Source organism: Aulonocara sp. 'chitande type north' Nkhata Bay, linkage group LG14 (assembly GCF_057382095.1).
Source record: "Aulonocara sp. 'chitande type north' Nkhata Bay isolate Kocher_YH1m ecotype deep benthic linkage group LG14, A_spYH_male_GT1.1, whole genome shotgun sequence".
NCBI classification, from domain to species: domain Eukaryota; kingdom Metazoa; phylum Chordata; class Actinopteri; order Cichliformes; family Cichlidae; genus Aulonocara; species Aulonocara sp. 'chitande type north' Nkhata Bay.
Window position 1 is genome coordinate 3,043,643 of NC_141357.1, and position 20,860 is coordinate 3,064,502.

Below are 20,860 nucleotides of genomic sequence, written 5' to 3' on the forward strand. Positions count from 1 at the left end.
TGTGTGTGTGTGTGTGTGTGTGTGTTGAGGCTGCTGTTCCAAATAAGGAGCAGTGATACAATGTAGCTCCAACCTCATCCAACTGGAAGCGATGGGAATGTCTTGGATCTCCACAACGACACAGGAGCTCACCTCAATCATATTCGTGACTTCTCTCATCTCTCCAGAATTTACACCTCCAACCTCCGTCTTAATACACTCTCGACTGTCCCCACCCCTACTACTCCCTTCAACCTCCATTTCTCCTACACTCTGAGTGCACCCCTCCCTCCTTGCCTGGCCTCATCAGTGTTTACGGCCAGTGTATGGTTACAGTGTGTCGCCTGGTGACAGAGTGCAGACCCACTTCTGAAGGCTTAGATCCAACTTATAAGACTACGGGCTGGTTACAGGGCGGTTACAGTCGCAGAGGAAAGGAGAAGGCAGAATGTGTGTGGTGATAACATCACTGACAAACTGTACTACGTACGAAAACACACCTCATTAAAAATGTGACCGCTCCTGCAGTGTGATTAATCACAGTTTGGAGAGGCTGAGGAAAATTCAGGGATAAAAGCTTTTAGCATTTCTTTTGCAATTAAGAGGAAGCCAACTGGTCAATCTGTAAACGAGGTTAGTGCAGCATATTTTCATTCTTACTATAACACACACCTAAGCTAGTCAGACCCAGAGTCAGGATAATAGATGCAAACTTACCTTAGTCATTTATGGAATGACACTATTTTTGGGGGGACACGTTCTGATTTTTTAGCGGCTTCCTTTCCTTTTTATTAGACTGTTTATTGTGATAACTCCTGGTGACCTTTGTTGTTGGTTGGAAGTTGTTTTCAAATTGCACTGCAAAATAATTACATGCACCAAACATTTACCAATATACTTTTCTATTTATTTATTTATTATTGCAAATACATCATTGTATACAACTTTAAAGGTTGAGTAGAGTCGTGCTCAGTGTTACATCAACCATAATTCATGCTTTGAAATATCAGTGAACAATAAAAATTTATTTTAGCAATTTAAAATTATGTTATTTGGTTTGTTGTGCATTTTTATTACTTAATATTTATATTTAATGTATAATTTTTTAACTTACTAAATTTATTAATTTAGCTTAATTTTAATTGCCTTAACAAATGCATCAAAGCTACAATGGGATTAAAAAAATATCCCCAAAAATATTAATGTATTACTTCTCTAAACAGGGCACAATAACCTGAAGACCATCTGTAACACTAATAATGCCTTTTTGCTGCATTACGCCACAAAATTGTAAACCACTGACAGCTAAAGTGAATAACAACAACTTTCTTGTTACAATAAAATAAACAGCAACAGCCTCTCCAAGCATCTCCTCTACAAAGTGTAAAAATTATATATATTAAAAAAAATTACTCCAAAAAATACGTCCAGAAAATGAATTTCCTACAGTCTTAAATCCAGGACCTGATTTAGCATGTGGTGCATTGAGTCAGCCTCGAGCTTCATGTCAGGTTGCAGCTGCATGTTTACAAAGTGTCTCTGTCACCAGCACGGCCAAAACAGACAGAACTCTGGCTAAAAGCTCAGTTGTTAAAATATGCAGCATATCTAACTCACACCTTTAGGTTAGTCGTGCAGAGCCAGGTAAAAGAGACTGAGTGAGTCCAAGCCACCAAGCCTGCTTCTTGCCAAGCCACAGAGGCAAAGTTTTATTTACCTGGGACATACATGATGAGACCAAGGAAGCAAAAAGCCCATTTGCTGTGTGTGTCTAAGCAGTAACTTTCTATAAAAGTCACTTAAACAAGGCTGTCAGGTGGTAACAGTGAACCCAGTTATATATATATATATATATATATATATATATATATATAACACCCAGCACGCCCCTGCGGGCGGTTTATCCTTCAAGCTCGGGTCCTCTACCAGAGGCCTGGGAGCTTGAGGGTCCTGCGCAGTATCTTAGCTGTTCCCAGGACTGCGCTCTTCTGGACAGAGATCTCCGATGTTTTTCCCGGGATCTGCTGGAGCCACTCGCCTAGCTTGGGAGTCACCGCACCTAGTGCTCCGATTACCACGGGGACCACCGTTACCTTCACCCTCCACATCCTCTCGAGCTCTTCTCTGAGCCCTTGGTATTTCTCCAGCTTCTCGTGTTCCTTCTTCCTGATATTGCTGTCATTCGGAACCGCTACATCGATCACTACGGCCGTCTTCTTCTGTTTGTCTACCACCACTATGTCCGGTTGGTTACCCACCACCATTTTGTCCGTCTGTATCTGGAAGTCCCACAGGATCTTAGCTCGGTCATTCTCCACCACCCTTGGGGGCATCTCCCATTTTGACCTCGGGACTTCTAGGTTATACTCGGCACAGATGTTCCTGTACACTATGCCGGCCACTTGGTTATGGCGTTCCATGTATGCCTTGCCTGCTAGCATCTTGCATATATATATATATATATAAAAATCACAATTAAACTTATTTAAAGAATACTTTGCAAACAGCAAACAGTAAGACAAGACGAAGCAGGAATGACTTTATGTTGGTCCATCCACTGAATCTAGTGTTGTTAACTTGTGACCAACCTAATATACAAGCTGGTGACAAATGAGAGGAAAACCAACATAAATGTTTTAACAGGGTGTTTTTCGCTCCACATCTGCTTGCCATGAACTGCAACAGTGTGTGAAACTGCAGGGATGAACATCGTTCTTCCATTTAATCTTTTGGCCCAGTAAGTCATAGCAGAGGTGTTTGATTGGTTGAGGCCAACAGCATATTATTGATATAATGTTTGTACTCTGTGATCTACTGAAGGAGTCTTTAGCTTGAATTCCTTGCCTGCTCATTTATTCCACAGACGGAAAACAAGACATATTAAGAATTCTGCTGTTGCTGGTGTTGCATTGTTTATTGCTCACCACATTAATAATGTGCATGGCCCCATTTTCTTTTTTTAAGATGCCATTCCTCAGTGAATGCAGGAGGTGCTCACTTTAATGGATGTTGTAAGACTGTAATGGTCAGTTTTGTCTTTGTATACTGGAAACCCTTCAGCAAATTAATAGGAGACATTATCCTGCAACTCAATTCCTCGGATGAACACAATGGCAAAGCATCATAGACTGTATATAAAAGATGGTATCACTGACTGGTTTGTGAAGCACCGGTTTAAAGGGGTACCAACCATTTACCATAGAAACCCAACTACAGATGAGCAAATGATTGAATGTCAAAGCAGTATAAGAGTTTACCTTTACACTCTGCATCCACTCGACTCTCTCAGCACGAGTGTTTAATTAAACTACAAGACACGGAAGGCTTGTAGTTTAATTGCAACTGCTGCAATGAGATATCTCCTTCGATTTGAGGTCAATACCAACTAAAAAAAGCATCACAGTTAATACTAATAAAATGTAGTATTTTAAAATCATTTCAAGCAGCAAACAACTGAACTGACCTGTCCTTCTCCAACACTGTGTGTGTCAATAATGGTGACCACACCGGGGTTGTGTGGGCTGCGACGGCTTGCACTGTGAGATGTGCCCTCCTCGTCTGGAGTGCTTGCCGGTATGGTGCCTGCTAGCTGGGTCACGACTTTACCGACCATCGTCAGACCTGTTTTTAAAGTCTGAGGAAGAAAGAAAAAAATATATAATACACACCTGATGTTATATATTCCCAAGCAATATATTCTACATCTATGTGATATCTTTGGTTTGGGTTGCAGTGCGCATACGTGCTTCTGTGCATGGGTGCATGTATACAGCATGTTCACTTGATGCCGGCTGATGGCTCGCAGTGCTGATGACTTGACTGCAGCCATAGAAGACACGTGCGTGCGCGGGAGGCTCCTCTGTGTCCGCTTAAGGCCCAGCCAGGGTGTCTGCCTCAAACACACCTCTGTGGCTCGATTGAGGGAAATGGATAGTGCTGCTTAAGTGGAGTCTATCTCACCTACTACACTGTCTTACTCTAATGGAGTCCAGTGTGTGTGACTGTGTGTTTGTGTGTGTGTAAGCACCAAAGGGGCCCCGGAGAGCCTAATCAGGCATTCAGACTAGGCGGCCCTGTCAATACAGTGTGGCGCCTTGCATATGTTGGGTCTGGGGATCACCCGCTGTCTCTCTTTGCCACTTGACCAGACACACTAACAGTGGATGCTACGTGCATGCACTGGGGTGTGTGTGAGTGTGTAAAATGCAAGAAAAGCCATCAATTATTAAGTGAGGCGTTTGGCTCCTAATTGATCAACACTAATGTGTTTTCTAATCACTGCAGTTGTGGAGTTCTTAGTAGTCCAAACAGGAGTTATTGATTTCCTAGCGCGCAGGGGGGGTTTGGAGGAAGATCATGCCTCAGGGCTCACAACACTTACACACGCAGAGCTGATGTTACTATCTAAACACGATACAGCCTAATCTTTATGTGAACGGTCTTTCTTAATTATACACCCAGGAATGACAGGCAACAGGACTTTTGTGCTACATAAATTCCCTGTAAGACAGAAAATTCAGAACAGCCCAGTCGGTCAGCGCCACTGCCTTCTCTCTCTTTTTTATAAACAAAAGCCATTATACTTTAATGCTGCCCCCGCCCTCCTCCTTTTCTGTTCCCATGTCTCTGGATGTCAGCACTAAGAGCCAGCGTGTCGCGCCACAAGCCAAAGGGAGATACCTTGTCATCCATATTGAGATATATGGTCCTAAACGAGGAGAGGGCGGGCTGGCAGACTGCCTGTCTGCATATCAATACCCCCTGCAATTGTCAACCCATCACCATGCTGCTAATCTGTTAGAAAGACAGTTGTCTTTTTGATGTATAGCCTTGTTACCCCACTAATGAGTCATCTTCGCACTAGCTGTGAGATCCACGTGCTCTTTGGAATCAATTAGCCCTTCTTCTGTGACCAAGTGGAGAAACAGACTAGAACCATATGAGGAGCTAGTTCGTCTGCACGTGTTAGCAAGTTGCTTTATTGGCCCAGGATTTTATTTCACCTGGTATCAAAGAGAGCGCTGCTGGCTGTTAGTGAGCCATCTTAGAGCCACTTCCCCATGATGCTGACTGAAACAAGACCAATGAAGAGAAACAGATTATAGTGGGAAGCGGGAGATCAGCAGGTTGATGAAGTGTCTCATAAGCTTAGCCACAGTCGGCCAGGCGGCACAGGTGGATCCAATGTCAGCACATTTACAGATGGTGCCGGCAGAGCTGGAAATACCATCTTCTGTGCCGTTTTATCTGAGTGTCAAGCTTACCGTAGGACGTTCAGACTGATTACAGCCATATTGTGAGAACGTGAGTATAGTTTTGAATGTAGTTTTACATGTTCATAAGAACTCACATCTATCTAATAATTAATCCAGAGCAACGTCTCAGTTGATTCGCTATCTAGAACCATAAATTTTAGCTCATGAATGCCAATCTGAGCGTGTATGGACTTTGAGAGGAGATAATGTAATGTTTTTTATCTAAAATACACTTTAAAAAAATAATAGCCAGACATGTTCTCCTGTGCATTTCTTTTATGTTCACACCTATATATAAATAAAGCTGTGACACATTCGGCGTACTTCTCCTGAACACAGTGCTTTAGAGAATGCCATTTAGGATGTTATTTATTAGGATTTTTTATTTATTTACTTTTGAGGAAGAAGAAGAAAACCTAAGAATCTCGATGAGAGAGAACGATAACACATGTAGAGAAAAACAGTTAAATGTGTGTTTGTACATCACTTACTTTGGCAGCGTTGATCACTGTGGCGGTATAAGACTGTGCATTGTCACCACAGGCTCCTCCACGAGACTGGTGACATCTTATCAACTGGAAAAAAGGTAGATTTACTAATAAACACAGGACGTATAACGGACGTCCGAGGGAGATGAACGAAGAGGTAAATTTGGGAGAATTAACCCAGATGCATTTAAAAGGTTTCCCTCTTCACTCTTTAGAGGAAATTGGTTTTGTCGTCAAAGACAGGCTGCACGACCAAACAGCCTGCTCTGATTAATTTCATATACAATATCACTGGAATAGCTCCGTCCCAGTATTACTCTTGAAAAACTAGTTTTGGTCATTTCTGAAAATCCGTAGGCACAAACAGCAGCCCCATCTGTCAATTACTTGAGTGGGCCAGCACCAAAACACTACTTCACATTAAAAGTATTACAGGATGCACAATAGAACATTCTGGTTTTTGTAAATACTTAACAATCCCATTAAACAGAAAACTCCAGTACATCTGCTGATTTTCAAAATGTTATCATCTCTAGTGGACTCTTCTTGGAATGAGTTGTTTATCCAGACAGATTAAAGAGGCAGAAAATAGATAAAATGCATTTTTTTGGATTGTAAATATGTCGCTTCTCTGATAAGGCACTTCTGCACTGGATGAATATGTGTGTATGTGCAGACTACCTTGTTCTCAGCATAGGCTAGCCAACGGCTTCCCAGAGCTATTGGATTGAGGCTGGGGCCGGGGCAGGGATAGCAGCCTGGAAAGACACAATGACGGCCATAAGACAGTGAGGACAGAGACATACAGAAACAGATATGAAATAAACTAAAAAAAAACAACAAAGAAAAACAGGATTGCAGACAAACCAACTCATGCTCTTTTACTGCTTTTTTCAGGTCAATTTACCTTTTTAACTAATAAATTTCTAATAATGGAGACAGCTGGTGCTTCAGTTCAGTCCCTGCCACTCAAAGACTTACGATTCATCTCACTGTCAATAAGAGCAGGCTTACAGTCAAACAGAATATTTAGAGTGGTGTGGATTATGTTGATTGAAGAATTGAGTCCAATTTTACAACTTGTAAGAAGATTTTGCACAAATTAATCAATACAAGTGTGGTCAAGTGACATTATTAAGACAGTCTATACCTTTTTGAGACAATCTCTTATTTAAGCTACTTTGGTAAGTAACCTCATGACTGAAGGTCTGCCATAAAACAGGAACTCCTCCCTGGAGAGTGTCTGAAACCATCTTAAACCGCGTGTTTGTGGGGAGTTTCTTGTTTTGGAAAATAAACGGGAGTCTGATGAGGCTGACGTGTCTATATGTGTGTGTGTGTGTGTGTGTGTGTGTGTGTGTGTGTGTGTGTGTGTGTGTGTGTGTGTGTGTGTGTGTGTGTGTGTGTGTGTGTGTGTGTGTACACCCAGGATGACCTAATGGAGACTGGTACCCAATAAAATTGAAGATGGCTCCTCTGGTGATTGACCAACACAATAACCCTTATGGGGATATATACAAACGCACAAACAGGATGACACACGTGTGTTGTCATCACAGATTAAAATAGTAACCAGTGCTGAATGACGAATAAAACTCTTCACAAACGCTAAAATCACATATTTTTCTCTTTTTATCGATGTAGAAGTAAACACTGGCACAAGTGGAACGTGTTTTAACCAATACCATATCTGACAGGAGTTTGCTCTTCAAGACAGAATCAACCAAAACCAGGCCTGCATGTGCCCGTAAACAGAATGAAGAAATTATTGATTTCATCATAAATATCTTTAAATGTAAGCAGACACAGACAGTGACAGTCTCTCCTTCCCAGTATGGCAAACACACAAAGCAGCAAAATGCTGATCCAGTGATGATCTTTTAAAAAGGTAGGTGTTTGTCTCACACGTGCACAAACATGCAAACACACTTAGCTGATGTAAGTGCACAGAGGTGTGGGGCAAATGGCTTGCTGACAATAATTTATTGCTCAGGGAGCAGATGAGGTGGAGGCTTTAGTGTACTGTGTTGGGGAAGGAGCCGATAGGAGGGTCGGTGGGAGTTTTAGGTGAGTCACAAGGGTTGCTGGTGATGCCAGAGAAGGTTTTTTTGCCCCTCCAAGGCCAAGCAAGACAGAAAGTGTCTGACATCCTGGGTGGAGAGCATGTGACTAAACCAGAAGAGGGAAAAGACTTGATGGATGGATCGGCTGATCTTTCTTCTCCGATACTCCCAGTTTTTAGAAGGTTCTTTTTCCTTCCTGAACATACAGGCCAGGTTTTCACCCAAGCCAGCAAAATCCTTTCTGTGAGACACAAGATGCTCAGTCTAAACTATTTGTTGCATAAAAAAAACAACAAAAATCACGCAAAGATTTAACATTACAATATAAAAAATGCTTTTGAACAGGTGTTGTTTAAATAAAATTGAAACTCCTCTTTTCACAAGAAAGTGAAAAATCACTTTCTTGCAATCCAAAAGTGCACGAGCACACCTGGTCAGTGTGCGTGAGGTCAATAATGCACATGCCTGGATTTTTTATGCAGGTTTTAAGGTCAAATATTTGAATGGCTGTTGCATCGTTTTGGCTTTACACTAAATGTTTGACTGCTGGCTGCTTCATCCCACTATTATGATTCAAATTAATAAAGGACTCATCTGAAATCTAATTAGCTGAAAAGCTTCTACAAACATCCATCTCTAAATCTAAGTATTATCTCTAACGTGCCCACATAAAGTAAACATTTTGTACAAGCAATTTCAAAAGAGCTCAACCCAAGTAAAAAAAATCCCAGATTCGGGGAAATAAATTATAAAAACAAAAAACAAAACAAAAAAAAACACATGATGAAGAAGAAAAAGCTGAATGTGACAGAGATAGAAACACAAACTAATGAACACTGAATACAAACTGTCGATAGAGGAAATTCAGAAGCTCTACTCTCAAAATGTAAAGCGACTTCACCTGCTACAAGCAAAAAAATGTGAATTTCCTGAAAGTGGCAAAAAAGAACAGGAATAATTTTAACAGAAGAACACATGAAGAAAACCAGTACTCGCCAATTTTGCTGTGGCATGCAAACACAGGTTGTAAAAGACAACCTTTGTGTTTGAAAAGACGTCTGCGACAAAGCTGCATAGCAGCACCAAACACTTCCATGAGCAGTGTGTGGACAGCATCACGTTTGAGGCTGGGCCTGAATGCCTCGGAAACATTTACGAAACAATGAACTCAAAAGTATTATTAAGACATACATGTGAAGGTCAGGGCAGCAGCACATGACCAAGTGTGTTTTACTTAAAATTTCCAGGACTGATAAACAGTAAGTCAATTAAAGACTAACGTTGAGGGACACAGTTCGAAAACTTGCTTCCAGTTACGTTTTATCAGAAAGGGAAAACTTTTGGTTTCAAACGCATATGAAAAGTAGTCGTCGTCTTGTTTATGAATCCTCAAACGTTTCCACACACACTTTTTGTAAAAACACATTAAGGACTACGATTGTGAGTCGTCCCATTCAAAAGCCAAACAGGACTGAGCAGAGGGGAAAGAAAGTTTCTGGGGCTGAGCAAGCACCAGCTAGGAGCACACATACCACTCGATGCAAAGCAAGAACATAAACAAGGGACAAACACTAAGTGCTCATGAAAACATGACATGCCCACCATCACATCCCTGGAGAAGAAGAGCACATGTAGAGGTAGAATTGCTCATCCAAAGCAGATCTCCCCACATCACAGGACCCTTTGTTTACTGCTTTTATGGCCAAAACAGACCAAACGATGTTATGAAGAGGAGGCCCCTGCATTCAGAAACGATTAATAACTATTGAATATGTTTGGTTTCCTGCTGCCCAGACGCTGATAGGGAAGGCAGGCAGACAAAGAGGAGACACATTAAAGCCAGCCAGTAAGGTCAGTTTACTCCAGTCAATGACTTAAGTAGACAGCAATGGCCTCGTAATACAGTCTGGCATTTCTTTCACAGACTCCCTGAGCAGAGACGGCAGGTACAGCCGGGAGGATGCGAGGGCTGTGTCGTAAACAGTTTTCCTGTGCTGAGCTTCAAATGAAGGGTCTCACCATCTTGTCTTGATAAAAGCAGTTTAGTCACAATGCGATGCTTAAGAGGATTCCACTCCAGCAGGTCTTGGTGGCTTGTATTATAATCAATGATGTGCCTTGTATTTGTTTGGGTTGTGTGATGCGGGCATGACAGACTCGCTGATCATGTTTGGAAAGATTAAGTTTGAAGAAAGAATTTTACGTGACTGGCACTGTTTGTTTGTGCTACTACACAAAGTACAGGGCTGGGGTTTGGCCCCGTGTTTGATAAATACATATTTCTACAATAAAATAATGACAGGCCACATGTGACAACAATCATTCTTGTTTTTGATGTGAAAAGCAATTGATTTCTGTAACCTATTAAAACCTCCCTCTCTTTTTTTGCCAGATTATGTAGCAGGCTGAGAGAATTGAAAGAAGACGTATTCTATGCATTTTAATGTTTGTCATTTCTTGTCGTTCTCAGAGAGTAGCTTTGCATGATTCACAGTCGAAAAAAGCAACACTTATTTGCCTCATGTTGGGTTAGTGCAGCCGCTCGGCTCACCTCAATCCCAGGTGAGCTCTGTTCTCACAGCTAGAGCCGAGTTGATACACAGCAGTAGAAACCAGAGCACCCAGAGAACGGAACAACCACTCTTTTCCAACTTTATTATTTAAAACTTTTGCCATGTTCGATATGAACAATTACCCCTGGAGCAGTAAATAAGCATTATAGGACTCATGTGTTTAATATTCTTACTTGTAACAAAGAACTTCTTGGTGAATGTGCAGCTGTCAAATGCTGCAATCTTCTCTTGCAGGCTCACAACAAGGATACTGTGAGAAGGAAAAAACATTCATGTGACTACATGACAAAAGTCTTTTTAAATGCATTTACTTATTCTGTTTAGCCAAACTCACTGTTTGTTGCAGTGGAGGTCATAGATAGGCGTCTTGAACTGAATTGATTTAACCATTTCCCCCGTCCTTAGCGAATACAGGTCAGCGCAGCAGTAGGGGGGGCTCGTCCTGGAGAAAAGAAAAAAAAAGGGCAACATTTTTAAACACCATTAATTTTAAAGTGTTTGAAAACTTTATGAACTGATAATCTAGTAACCACTGATAAAACACTGGGACTTCAGACTTTCACCCAAACGCTTCACTTTTTCCATTTGTAACTAAACTTTAAATTGTGGAAAGTAAAGCACACTAATAACATGCTTAAAAAAAGCAAAACACACCTGATATTCTTTGTACAATGAAAGTTACTGCTTTGTCAAAAACTGTAGGTTTCTTTTCTTTCACCTTTCAGTCCCATTCATCCCTTCATCGCGGTTGCCTAGGTGACCCTCTAGCAAGGTCATATGTCAATCAACAATCTTCTCTCTCACTGGTAGTCTCATCATCCGCTCATCAATCATGGGTCTCACCCACTTCTCATGGCCCATAGTTATTTTGCCTGAAGTCACTTCCAGCGTGTGTGCAGTTTAACAGGTTTCCAACAGACACGAGTTTTCAGGTAATTAACAGAATTACATCTGCAGGAATGAAAAGTCCTGTTTTCTACTTTAACTTTGTGATTTTGGTGGTCAGTTTTTCATTTAAGGCTTTATCACTGAACTTGTCGAAACAGATCTACTTTTTGGGAGACCAGCATCGTATGCATGATTCAAAGTAACCAATATAGGTGGCTTATATAATCCAAAGCTGCAGGATTACTACACAGAAGGCTTAGCATGAGCAGCATGTTAGCAGAGCTCCTCAGAAGGCATTCGGGCACTGTTGTCAGCTTTAGGTCACGCGTGTTTTGGGAGTGCTCACAGACCAATCACACAATCGTTGTGATTACGTGCATTAATGTATGAAAACAAACTTGAAGCACAAAAATTTATTTGATTTCCCGACGTCCCACTGCCCTGCACCTTCTGGGAATCCAGAGTAAAGGGGAGTAACATGAAGGGCAAAAGGGGAAATGCTTTGTCATGAAACACATTTACTAGAAGCCCTTCTATCAACACAGCAAAGAAGAGGGGTGTGTAAGGGAGCTTATCCAACAGCAGGCAACGGCTGCTAGAACAGGAAAATTTAGACATAAATCTTAATCAAGAGACTCCCCTCCACTACCCCCCGTCCCTTGTGCCCCTTCTCTGTCTCTGCGAGGAACGCCTCTACTGCTCTTCCATTCTCTGTCAACCTTGGCAGGGCCTGTGGTGCCGTGTTGGCTGAGGATTCAGGGGTGAACTGTAGTGTTAGTTTTGTTTTTTGAGCCATAGGACGAAGTGCTTTCAACAGTCCATTTAGTCTGCTTGTGCATACTAAGTGTAGATACATACCTCATCAGTCTCAGCATGGATACTTTTTGGACAAATGGAAGGCAGTGATTCTAAAATATAACAATGACTTTCATGGCAGATTAAAGGGAAACGGTGCGATATAAAACTTCAAATTCTGTTGAATGGAGTAAAAAAACCAAAACAATTAAAAACATGTTACAGAGAAGCACAAAAACAGCTGCACACTAGCACTGATTATATCAACATTGTGAAAGTTAGGTGAAGAAGGAGAGTCGACATGATCGATAACATCCCTTTACTGATGAGTAGAGCCAGTGGAAGACACCATTAGGAAGTGGCTTCAACAGCAGACAGCTACTACCAAGTTACAGCAACTCCCACCGAGGGAAATCTGGACATTATTCAAATGAAGACATCATTATGGAAAGACCTTCATCCATTACAAGAGACAGATGACCTCAGCCACGTTGAATATTCCAGCAGCACACCCTGTTCTGACCGACTCCTGCGTCAAGGTCCGTCTGCCGTGCCAGTCTTCACTATTGCTTTTCTTCTTTGTCTGTCACTCTGATTCAAAACTATCGCACAAAATAAACCCACTGTGTAATATACCAAAGGCAAACCATGGAAAACATACATGACATTATCAGGAGACCCCAAAAAAGCCATTTACAGATAAGGAACAGGATCGAGTGTGATACCTCTAAAGTGCCTGTTTATGAGAATCAGTGGGTCACAGCCAGCGAGGGCTTTCAATTTGTTATAACCCTTTACTCATATGAGAGCGTTGATGCATCACAACAACACAATTTACAGCCAATAATCATGCAACATGTTCGCAATGACTAGCAATGCTAACATCCTAATGTTCACTACAACCACCACATCAGTTTAGATGTTAGCATCCTAACACCAACCTATCAGCACCAAGTTCAACTGCAGGTGAGCCTAACATCCTTTTTGTTGGATGAAAAGTAAGGAAACAATGTTCACAAGACTAGAATAGATGTAGAAAATATAATGTTAATAGTTCAGAGCCTTGCTGTGATCTTTCACTGGTGCCCAGAAACTGCCGTGATGTTGGTGTGTTGCAATAAAAAGATTCAATAATCAAATGTGTCTCTGTAAGCACAGGCCCTTGGAATATGCCCACCCTTTATTTGATTGACCAACGTACCTTGTTACCGAACGGCAGAGCAGACGCATCAAGGCAAAATCTGAGCAAACAGTCTATTATGTGTGAACTGATCCAGCATTTTTTTGTTAGATTCTTCTGCAGCAACACCTTCATCACTCTAGTCTTAGTTAAGTAAACAAGGCTGACGCATTTTTGGCACAATGCTTTTGGCACTCTGAATCCATCCATACCACGTTTTCCAATGCAGGAAGTGCTTAATGGACCTGGTGATAGAGCACCCAACTTGTCTTTACCCCAAACAGCCTTCTCTTCAGCCCTCCTCTTCTCTCATTTCTTCCACCCTGGATTCCATGGTTCTTATGTACACTCTCGCTGTATTTGTGCAGTGTTTCACATGTCTCATGACTACTGGGCCATCATTTCAACTTGAAAAATCCTGCAGACTGATATTTGTTGAAGATGTGTTAAAGATGGAAGAATCTCAACAACTTGTTCATTATGACAAGCTGGAGTGCTGCAGAGATTAAAAATGTAGATGATGTTTTCACAAACTTGTCTAGCCTTTAGCTTCTTTTTATGTTATACAGTGCACCCAGAAAGTATCCACGGTGCTTCACTTAATCCTTTACAACTAGTAATAGCTGTAAAAGTAGCAGAAGCAGTAAGAAGCAGATAGTAGCAGTAACAGAATTTCCCAAATATGGAATAAGTAAAGTTTTCCTATTTCATAAGTGGTGTTTTAGGAACACAATCCTGTGGAACACTCTGTCAACATCTGTTTAAAAATCAGCTTGGACAGCACAGACACAAACACGACTTCACCACTCACTGCTAACACACACATGCACGCACACTCTCGCAAATGCACATGTGTTAGGTAAGATCAGAGGCACTAAAATCTGACATGCACGTTTTTTTTTCCTTAACACAAACAAAGGGAGGAACACACACCCAGAGATGCAAAATGAAATAACTGCTGCAACAATACCCAGCAACTATCTTGATGACTGATACAAGAGTGAAACTCTAAGGGAACATTATGTGTTACACATCCACACACGCTTACGCACAAACATTTATACACACAGGTACATACTAACGTTCTTTTGTATATTTCCGAAGCTAAACAGCAAAGGCGCCAAGTGAGAAGTTGGGTCACAACCTAAGCCTAGATTTTAAACACTGTCTCAAGACTAAGTGTGGACTGTGTTTTTCTGCCTGGATGCTAACCCAGCTAATCCAAGTGTGTTCGTCCCTCCAGTGGCTCCTGCCCCTTTAGGAAGACAGAAGATGTGCCGTGGAAAAAGTTTCTAAGAATCCCCGTTTCATTTTTCCATCCTGACAGTTAATGTCTCCGTCAACATTTCAATGGTGCTCGCCCTGCAAGTACAGCGACCAATACCAATCAAGAATACTGGCATTAAGATTAATCCGAAAATTTCGCTCAACGATAATTTACTTTCAGGCGGCTGCATCATTGATTTCAGCATTATCAGAGTCCGATCAATCCAATTCAAAGCTCTATCCCGAAAAATGGGCCCCTGGAATTGATTCAAAGGGACAATGATAACCCACTGTTATAGAATCAAAATGGCACAGGGTTCAATTGTTTTGCTTTTGCAGTATTTTAACAAATGACCTAGTTCTAATGGAGGCAATGTGGGGTCAGATGTAATAAGATTTCCTGATGCCGGGCACACTGGGGCGTAGGTTGAAAGCAAGGCTAAATCACAATTATCATTATGGATCATGGCGGGATGTCAGTCCTTGCACATGTTAAGGTGACGCCGAGCACCATTGCCCAGCTCAGTAACAGGCCTATTATGATGGCCCTATTAGATCAATGTGTCAATTACTATTACTCAAACTGGCCCTTGGGTCTGAAAGGATATAAAATGAGGGAGATGGAGGAAAAGGGGCTTGGCTCATTTACTTCCTGTGACAGGACAAGAAGCTACTCCAAAAATTAAGGAGAAAATGTAAAGGGCTTGTCAGATACAGAACTTGAAAACGGCAAAATGACAACAGAACATGGTTAGAGAGAGAGAAACTACATTTCTGTTAAATTCGTCTGTTGTGGGATACGATGGCATAAAGAGGACCTTGTATCTTGGAGGACTTGAGTGTCAAACTTTAGTATTTTTATGTTCCAACCAGAATGCCAGCCTCAGACACGCTGTGTCCTTCTTGTGAAACCGAGTGAAAAGTTAGGGGATGAACACAGTCGAACAGTATTTGTTCTCTGGGGAGCATTGGGAACATCTACATTTAATGTCACAGCAAAGTCGCTGAGGTATTTTAAACCAAAAATGTCAACATGATCGCCAAGGCTTTTAGTCTGGGGAAGAATGGCACAGCAACCAATTTACCAATGTTTCTATGATTGTATATTTAAAATAGCATTTTAGTCCTTAAGAAATGTAACTTCTTTGAAAAAAAATAGTGTCACCATTGAAACTACAGTACGAGCACCTGTAGGCTAGGAAGATCAACCACATAGAAATTGTAAGACTTGAGTTGCGGTCAGTTTGGGACGGTCCAGAATTTTCTGAATTTAAATTGCTGTGGGCATAAAACAAGTACAGGGCAGACTTGCTGAATGCATAACTATTTCAGATGGTCTTACAGTAAATGCTGGCTGCTTGGGTCATTTTTGTCTTCTACTACTCTGCACAGTGCCACATTTATAAGCATGCATTTTAATTTTAGATACACAACGGTTTACAACGGTCATTAGGGGCTATTATGGATGGCACGTGTCTTATTATTGTGTCATTACTTCCTCCTGGATTAAACATACTGACATCTGTCACTTTTCCTTTGAGGCAATCTGCACACGTCTTTCCATGAATGTGAACTTAAACCGGGAGATCCAAACCACAAGATTTCATGTGACTGTAGAAAGCATAAGATGGAAGCCATAGAAGGAATTAAAAAGAAGGCAAATAAATTAATTTACAAGGAAGGGACTTCACCACATTTCCTACTGCTGCAAAGTTTTACAAGCTCCCCAAATATAGACGACAATTACATAGTGTGGAAATGCTACACAAATACAAGCTCGGTTTGGGAAGCTGAGTCTGCTTCTGCTGAAAGATAGAACTCTGATGCTCCAACTGCAGACTGTAAAACTTCTGAGGAATGGGAATCGTAATCTCACTTTTCAATATTAAAACCAGAAATTTAGGATCAGCCTTGCCAACAGACAGCAGTTTATGCCAACACTGAACAAGTACTCAGAGCTCTCCTCAGACGTTTATTCTAGGCAAGATAGAAAAGTGTTCTTGACAATAAACTCTCTTAGAAGCTACAGTTTCCACTGCTGTTGTTGTAAAGGAAAAGAATTACAGGTAAATTTGGATGAATTTTAATTTAGTTATCTTTTAAAAAATGTCCAGCTGTTTGCTTCCATTAAGAAAATTACTGTTTGCATTACAAGCTTTCATGAACGATGCATTTAAATATGCCAAAGATGTATTGGAGTTGGAGACCAACCAGTCCCGCCACCAGTCGACCTGCACAATTGTGTTGTCATCCAAAGTGGTCAAGCAGAGGGTGTTGTACACTCAGCCTTTGGGTGACTGCTTGTAATCAATTATCAAATGCAAAAAGATTTTATGTAATCACTGGGCAATCACTGATTTTTCCTAGTCTCACATATGTCATGTTTTTAAGCTAGCACGACTAAGACATGTTATTTGATGTACAGATATTTAAATGAGATATTATCAAATGTGCAAAAAATTATTTTAAATTACAAGAAATTTGTATTTTCCACTATTCAGAGAGTAGTGGTGGTGTAGGAACAGCCTCGAATGTTCTAGTTCACAAAAAATTTGGAAAACAATATAAAAAATTTTTGGCCTATTGTATCTCAACCAAAATCTTGGACTAGCATAAGACTTGCACTAGCCTCCACCTGCATACGCACCCCATTTACAGTTGTAGTCAGAAGTTTATGACTTTAAATATGACTTTTAAAAAAAAGAAGAAATGGGTGCACAATTTGAATTTATTTAGGATTTTCTCTCATTTACACATGGTCAAGTACACATACCGGCTCGAACATATACATACACTTAAAACTTTTAATTATTCATGCTGAAGGTTCCACAGTGTCTTTTAATTTGACAAGGCCAAAGCTTATTCTCGTTAGTGATCAAGATCATGGATGATTACAACTTGCAGTTTCCGTTTTTGTAGTTTTTCTCTTTCCAGTCCAAAGTGAGTTTTACTTGACCAAGTCGAAAATCAACACCTTAAAGCTCAACTGAAAATTGCAGCTGCCCATATGACCAAGCCAAATGCCTTCTGGAAAGGACATTTTATTTACAGAGAAGACAAAGATTGACCCATCTGGCCACAATGACAAGAGGTATGTTTGAAGGTGAAGGTGAAGCTTCAAACAGAAGAACATAGTACCAACTGTCCAGCATGGTGGTGGTAGCATTATGCTGTTTTGCCAGTGGTACTGGTACATTGCAAGAGGACTGCCTCCAAATTCCTTAATTTCACTTCAAATCAACAGCTTGATGGCTTAAACCATACAACTGGGTGGTCCAACGTGAGAATGATTCCAAAAACACATCAAAACTGGTCTTTACAGGGGTAAAGCAGGCTAACACTAAGCTTCTAGAATGGCGTTCCCAAACCAGTTCCCAACCAGTCCAATGAACTCTACCAATTCTGGCAAAAAGAGTGGTCAAATAACCCGCTAGAATTACACCAGAAAATTGTCAATGGCTACCAAAAGCATACTTGATAAGGGACACTTAACAAAATGTTATTGGGTGTATATGTATATATATTTGAGCCTGTATGTATACTTATGACCCTGTATGGAGCTAAAGAAATTAACAATACATACAATAATTCTAACAGTTCAAAGAAATCATTAAAACTCTCAAATTACCATGACATTTGTCCCCATGATGAGTTTATGTAAAATTCTATATTTATGAAATCAAAGGGAAAGAAAAGAAAAACTGCAGTGCAACGTTTTTTTCTCTACTCCTCCTTATTTGTTTTCTCTTATGACTCTTATTGGCTCTCTGCTGAAACCCAGAGCTCCCCTTCTCCACACACAAATACTAGCCACATCAGAGCCTACTGGGGGCCTGGGGGAGCCACAGTGATTCCGGCAGGCTGGAGGCATTAGCAGGAAAGTAATTAGGGTAAAAAGTTCAACCACAGCTCCATGTCTGCCAGAAATACATTTCCTCCACTATTTAATACTTCACATAATAATAAGAATAATTGCCAGCATTTTGAAAACAAACTACCCTGTGTTTGTCCATGTGTATTCATGTACAGGCTTTTACTCATTGTTAGTGTTTATGTGTTAAAGCATACTGCATTAGAGTGAAAAGTGCAGCTAAATAGATAACAAACCCATTAAATCTGACTATACTAGCTACAAAACATTTTTAAAAAAACTCCTACAAGTTTGTGACTCAAAGATGTGTAACATTAAAAGCACAACAATGGGGGAAAAATCAACATGGGATTTATGTATATGCACCCAATAAATTCAGCTTATTCTTTCTTTGACAGCAGTGAAGTGGGTATTAATATTCATTACCCAAACCATGGCTTGCATTAGATCCCATTTTAACCTCATGTGCCAATTTTCTGTCTATGTTAAGTGGAAGCACTTGACACAAGAAACATCTGGTCATACAGCAGTTCTTTCTTCTGCTTTGACATCTTAAAGCTATATAAGAAATGTGACGTATCAACTTAGGCCGGTGTTCAACTTTTATATTTTTCAGAGCAAAACTTTTCATGACTATTTCATCAGCTCTAAAGACAAAATTACTTGCTAGCATTTAGTAAAATATATTTAGTGCAATAACTCAAAAAGTAATAATTAACTTTTTAATCTTTGTTGTTCTGCAATCAATAGACCAATAGAAAAGCCTGTGTGCCCTATTAGTCATAAAGGCACAGGACTCCTGTTAAGGGAGTGACAATGAGCTGCTGGAGGCATATAAATGCATCACAATTGGGATGTAATAGTGGCTGGTGCAATGCCCACTTACCAAAAGTAGTACAGGAAAGGGAATCATAGCCAAATCATTGGATTCATAAATATCTGTACAAAATTTCACAGTAATCTAGAAGGTGGCTGCAGGGAAGGACATGCTGGAGAGAAAAAATAAAGTGTGCGTATGTATGTACATATATGTACTTGTGTGTGTAGATATATATGTATGTATATGTATGTGTGTGTGTCTGTTACTTGTAGTTATTACTGCCTGTTACCTGTGGTAATGCAATTTATAATTTATATATTCTGTATTCAGTTATGAAGGCTCTAATTGTTGGTTGCGAGCTGCCGCTTAGATGCTTGTATCTGCCCGGGGCTGTTGATGGGTCTGTATGCAATGATGGGCGTAGCTGCGGGAAGTTTATTGTTTTTTTTTGTTGATGAGTGAGTATAGGGGTGGGATTTAATAAGTTTTCTTCATCCCACTCCTTTTTCAGGCAAGTTTTGTTTTTTGTTTTGTGTATTTTATGTTCAATATAGGTATTTGTTGTGCCTGAAAATGAATAAATAAATGAAATGAAATGAAAGATTATGCCACTCAGTCGTTATTAGTATATTTAAGCCTGGGCAGAAGTGGTGGATGGAGATTGCCATCTCTACAGCCCCATGTTTATCATGGATGCAATTTTTGTTATCTTCTAATCGGATTATGTAATCAGAAAGTATGTCTCCTCCAACATCTCAGGGAAGCTTCAAAGTCAAGTCATTTTTGGACCTCTTTTAAATATCGGTAGAGATGAGACTTCCCCAACTTCATAACTTCATTACTTACAGCCATAAAAAGGCATCTGATTATTTTTGCCCAGTTAAGCCTTAATCTAAGACTGATAGCGAGCCCTCCAACAGTGGGTGTTACTTAACAGTTAACATCTGGAGAAAATTACAATAGTATTGCAATATACTTCAATCTAGAGGAAAGGAAAAGTTTAAACTTTAGTAAAATAAAATATTAATTGCTTTGACCACAGGGGCCTGGCTTAAAGAATGAAGCTGTGGTAAAAGTTTGAAAAGTCATTACTAATCATTCAGCCTGTCGGCTGTGTTTATATGCACCACTTCCAGTACTACTGAGTATAATCTGACTTCCTATTTGAAGGAGGAAAACTGGCGAGGCAGAACACATTTTCGACAGACATAAAGCAGACATGGAAGTCAAAATAAACGTTCCACAGTGAAGCCTGAGCCCCTGAGCTCTGCCTATGCACTGCACAAGTACGTATGTGTGTCCACATGTGGGGCAACGAAAAAGGGGAAGTGAAAGAACAGATTACAGCTACTCTCATTTCCACGCAGGAGCATGACAAAAGTGTCAGGGAACAATGTGATCAAAATGGTTTTCTCAGTGGAGAACATGACATTCCTTTCCACAAATTGAAGGCCAATTTTGCCAGCCAGGGCACAAGGAGGACTGTGGATTGTCCTCTGGGCTGACACGGTGTCTAAATACTCCGATCATCTTGAACATAATTGATACAGCTTTACCGCAATTTTGATGCAGGACAAATTAAATACGTTCACGGCAGCATCCACCCTCCAGCTAAGATTGGACAGCACGTTTGTGCGCATGGTCATGGTGTGACAGTGAAGAATACCATAACCTCATGGTGG

At 40.5% G+C, this 20,860-nt stretch overlaps 1 protein-coding gene across 4 annotated transcripts in view; it reads right to left on the bottom strand.

The window, feature by feature from the left end:
• The window catches only part of bcas3 (BCAS3 microtubule associated cell migration factor), a 321,470-nt gene that overhangs the window by 279,190 nt on the left and 21,420 nt on the right, over positions 1 to 20,860 (bottom strand). For all 4 annotated transcript variants that reach the window (XM_086260594.1, XM_086260597.1, XM_086260595.1 and 1 more), the window contains exons 8-12: positions 10,693 to 10,800; positions 10,532 to 10,608; positions 6,404 to 6,480; positions 5,726 to 5,809; positions 3,443 to 3,613 (exon numbers count right to left, since the gene is read on the bottom strand). In XM_086260594.1, the coding sequence (XP_086116720.1) occupies positions 3,443 to 3,613; positions 5,726 to 5,809; positions 6,404 to 6,480; positions 10,532 to 10,608; positions 10,693 to 10,800 (517 nt within the window). The remainder of the gene's footprint in view (positions 1 to 3,442; positions 3,614 to 5,725; positions 5,810 to 6,403; positions 6,481 to 10,531; positions 10,609 to 10,692; positions 10,801 to 20,860) is intronic.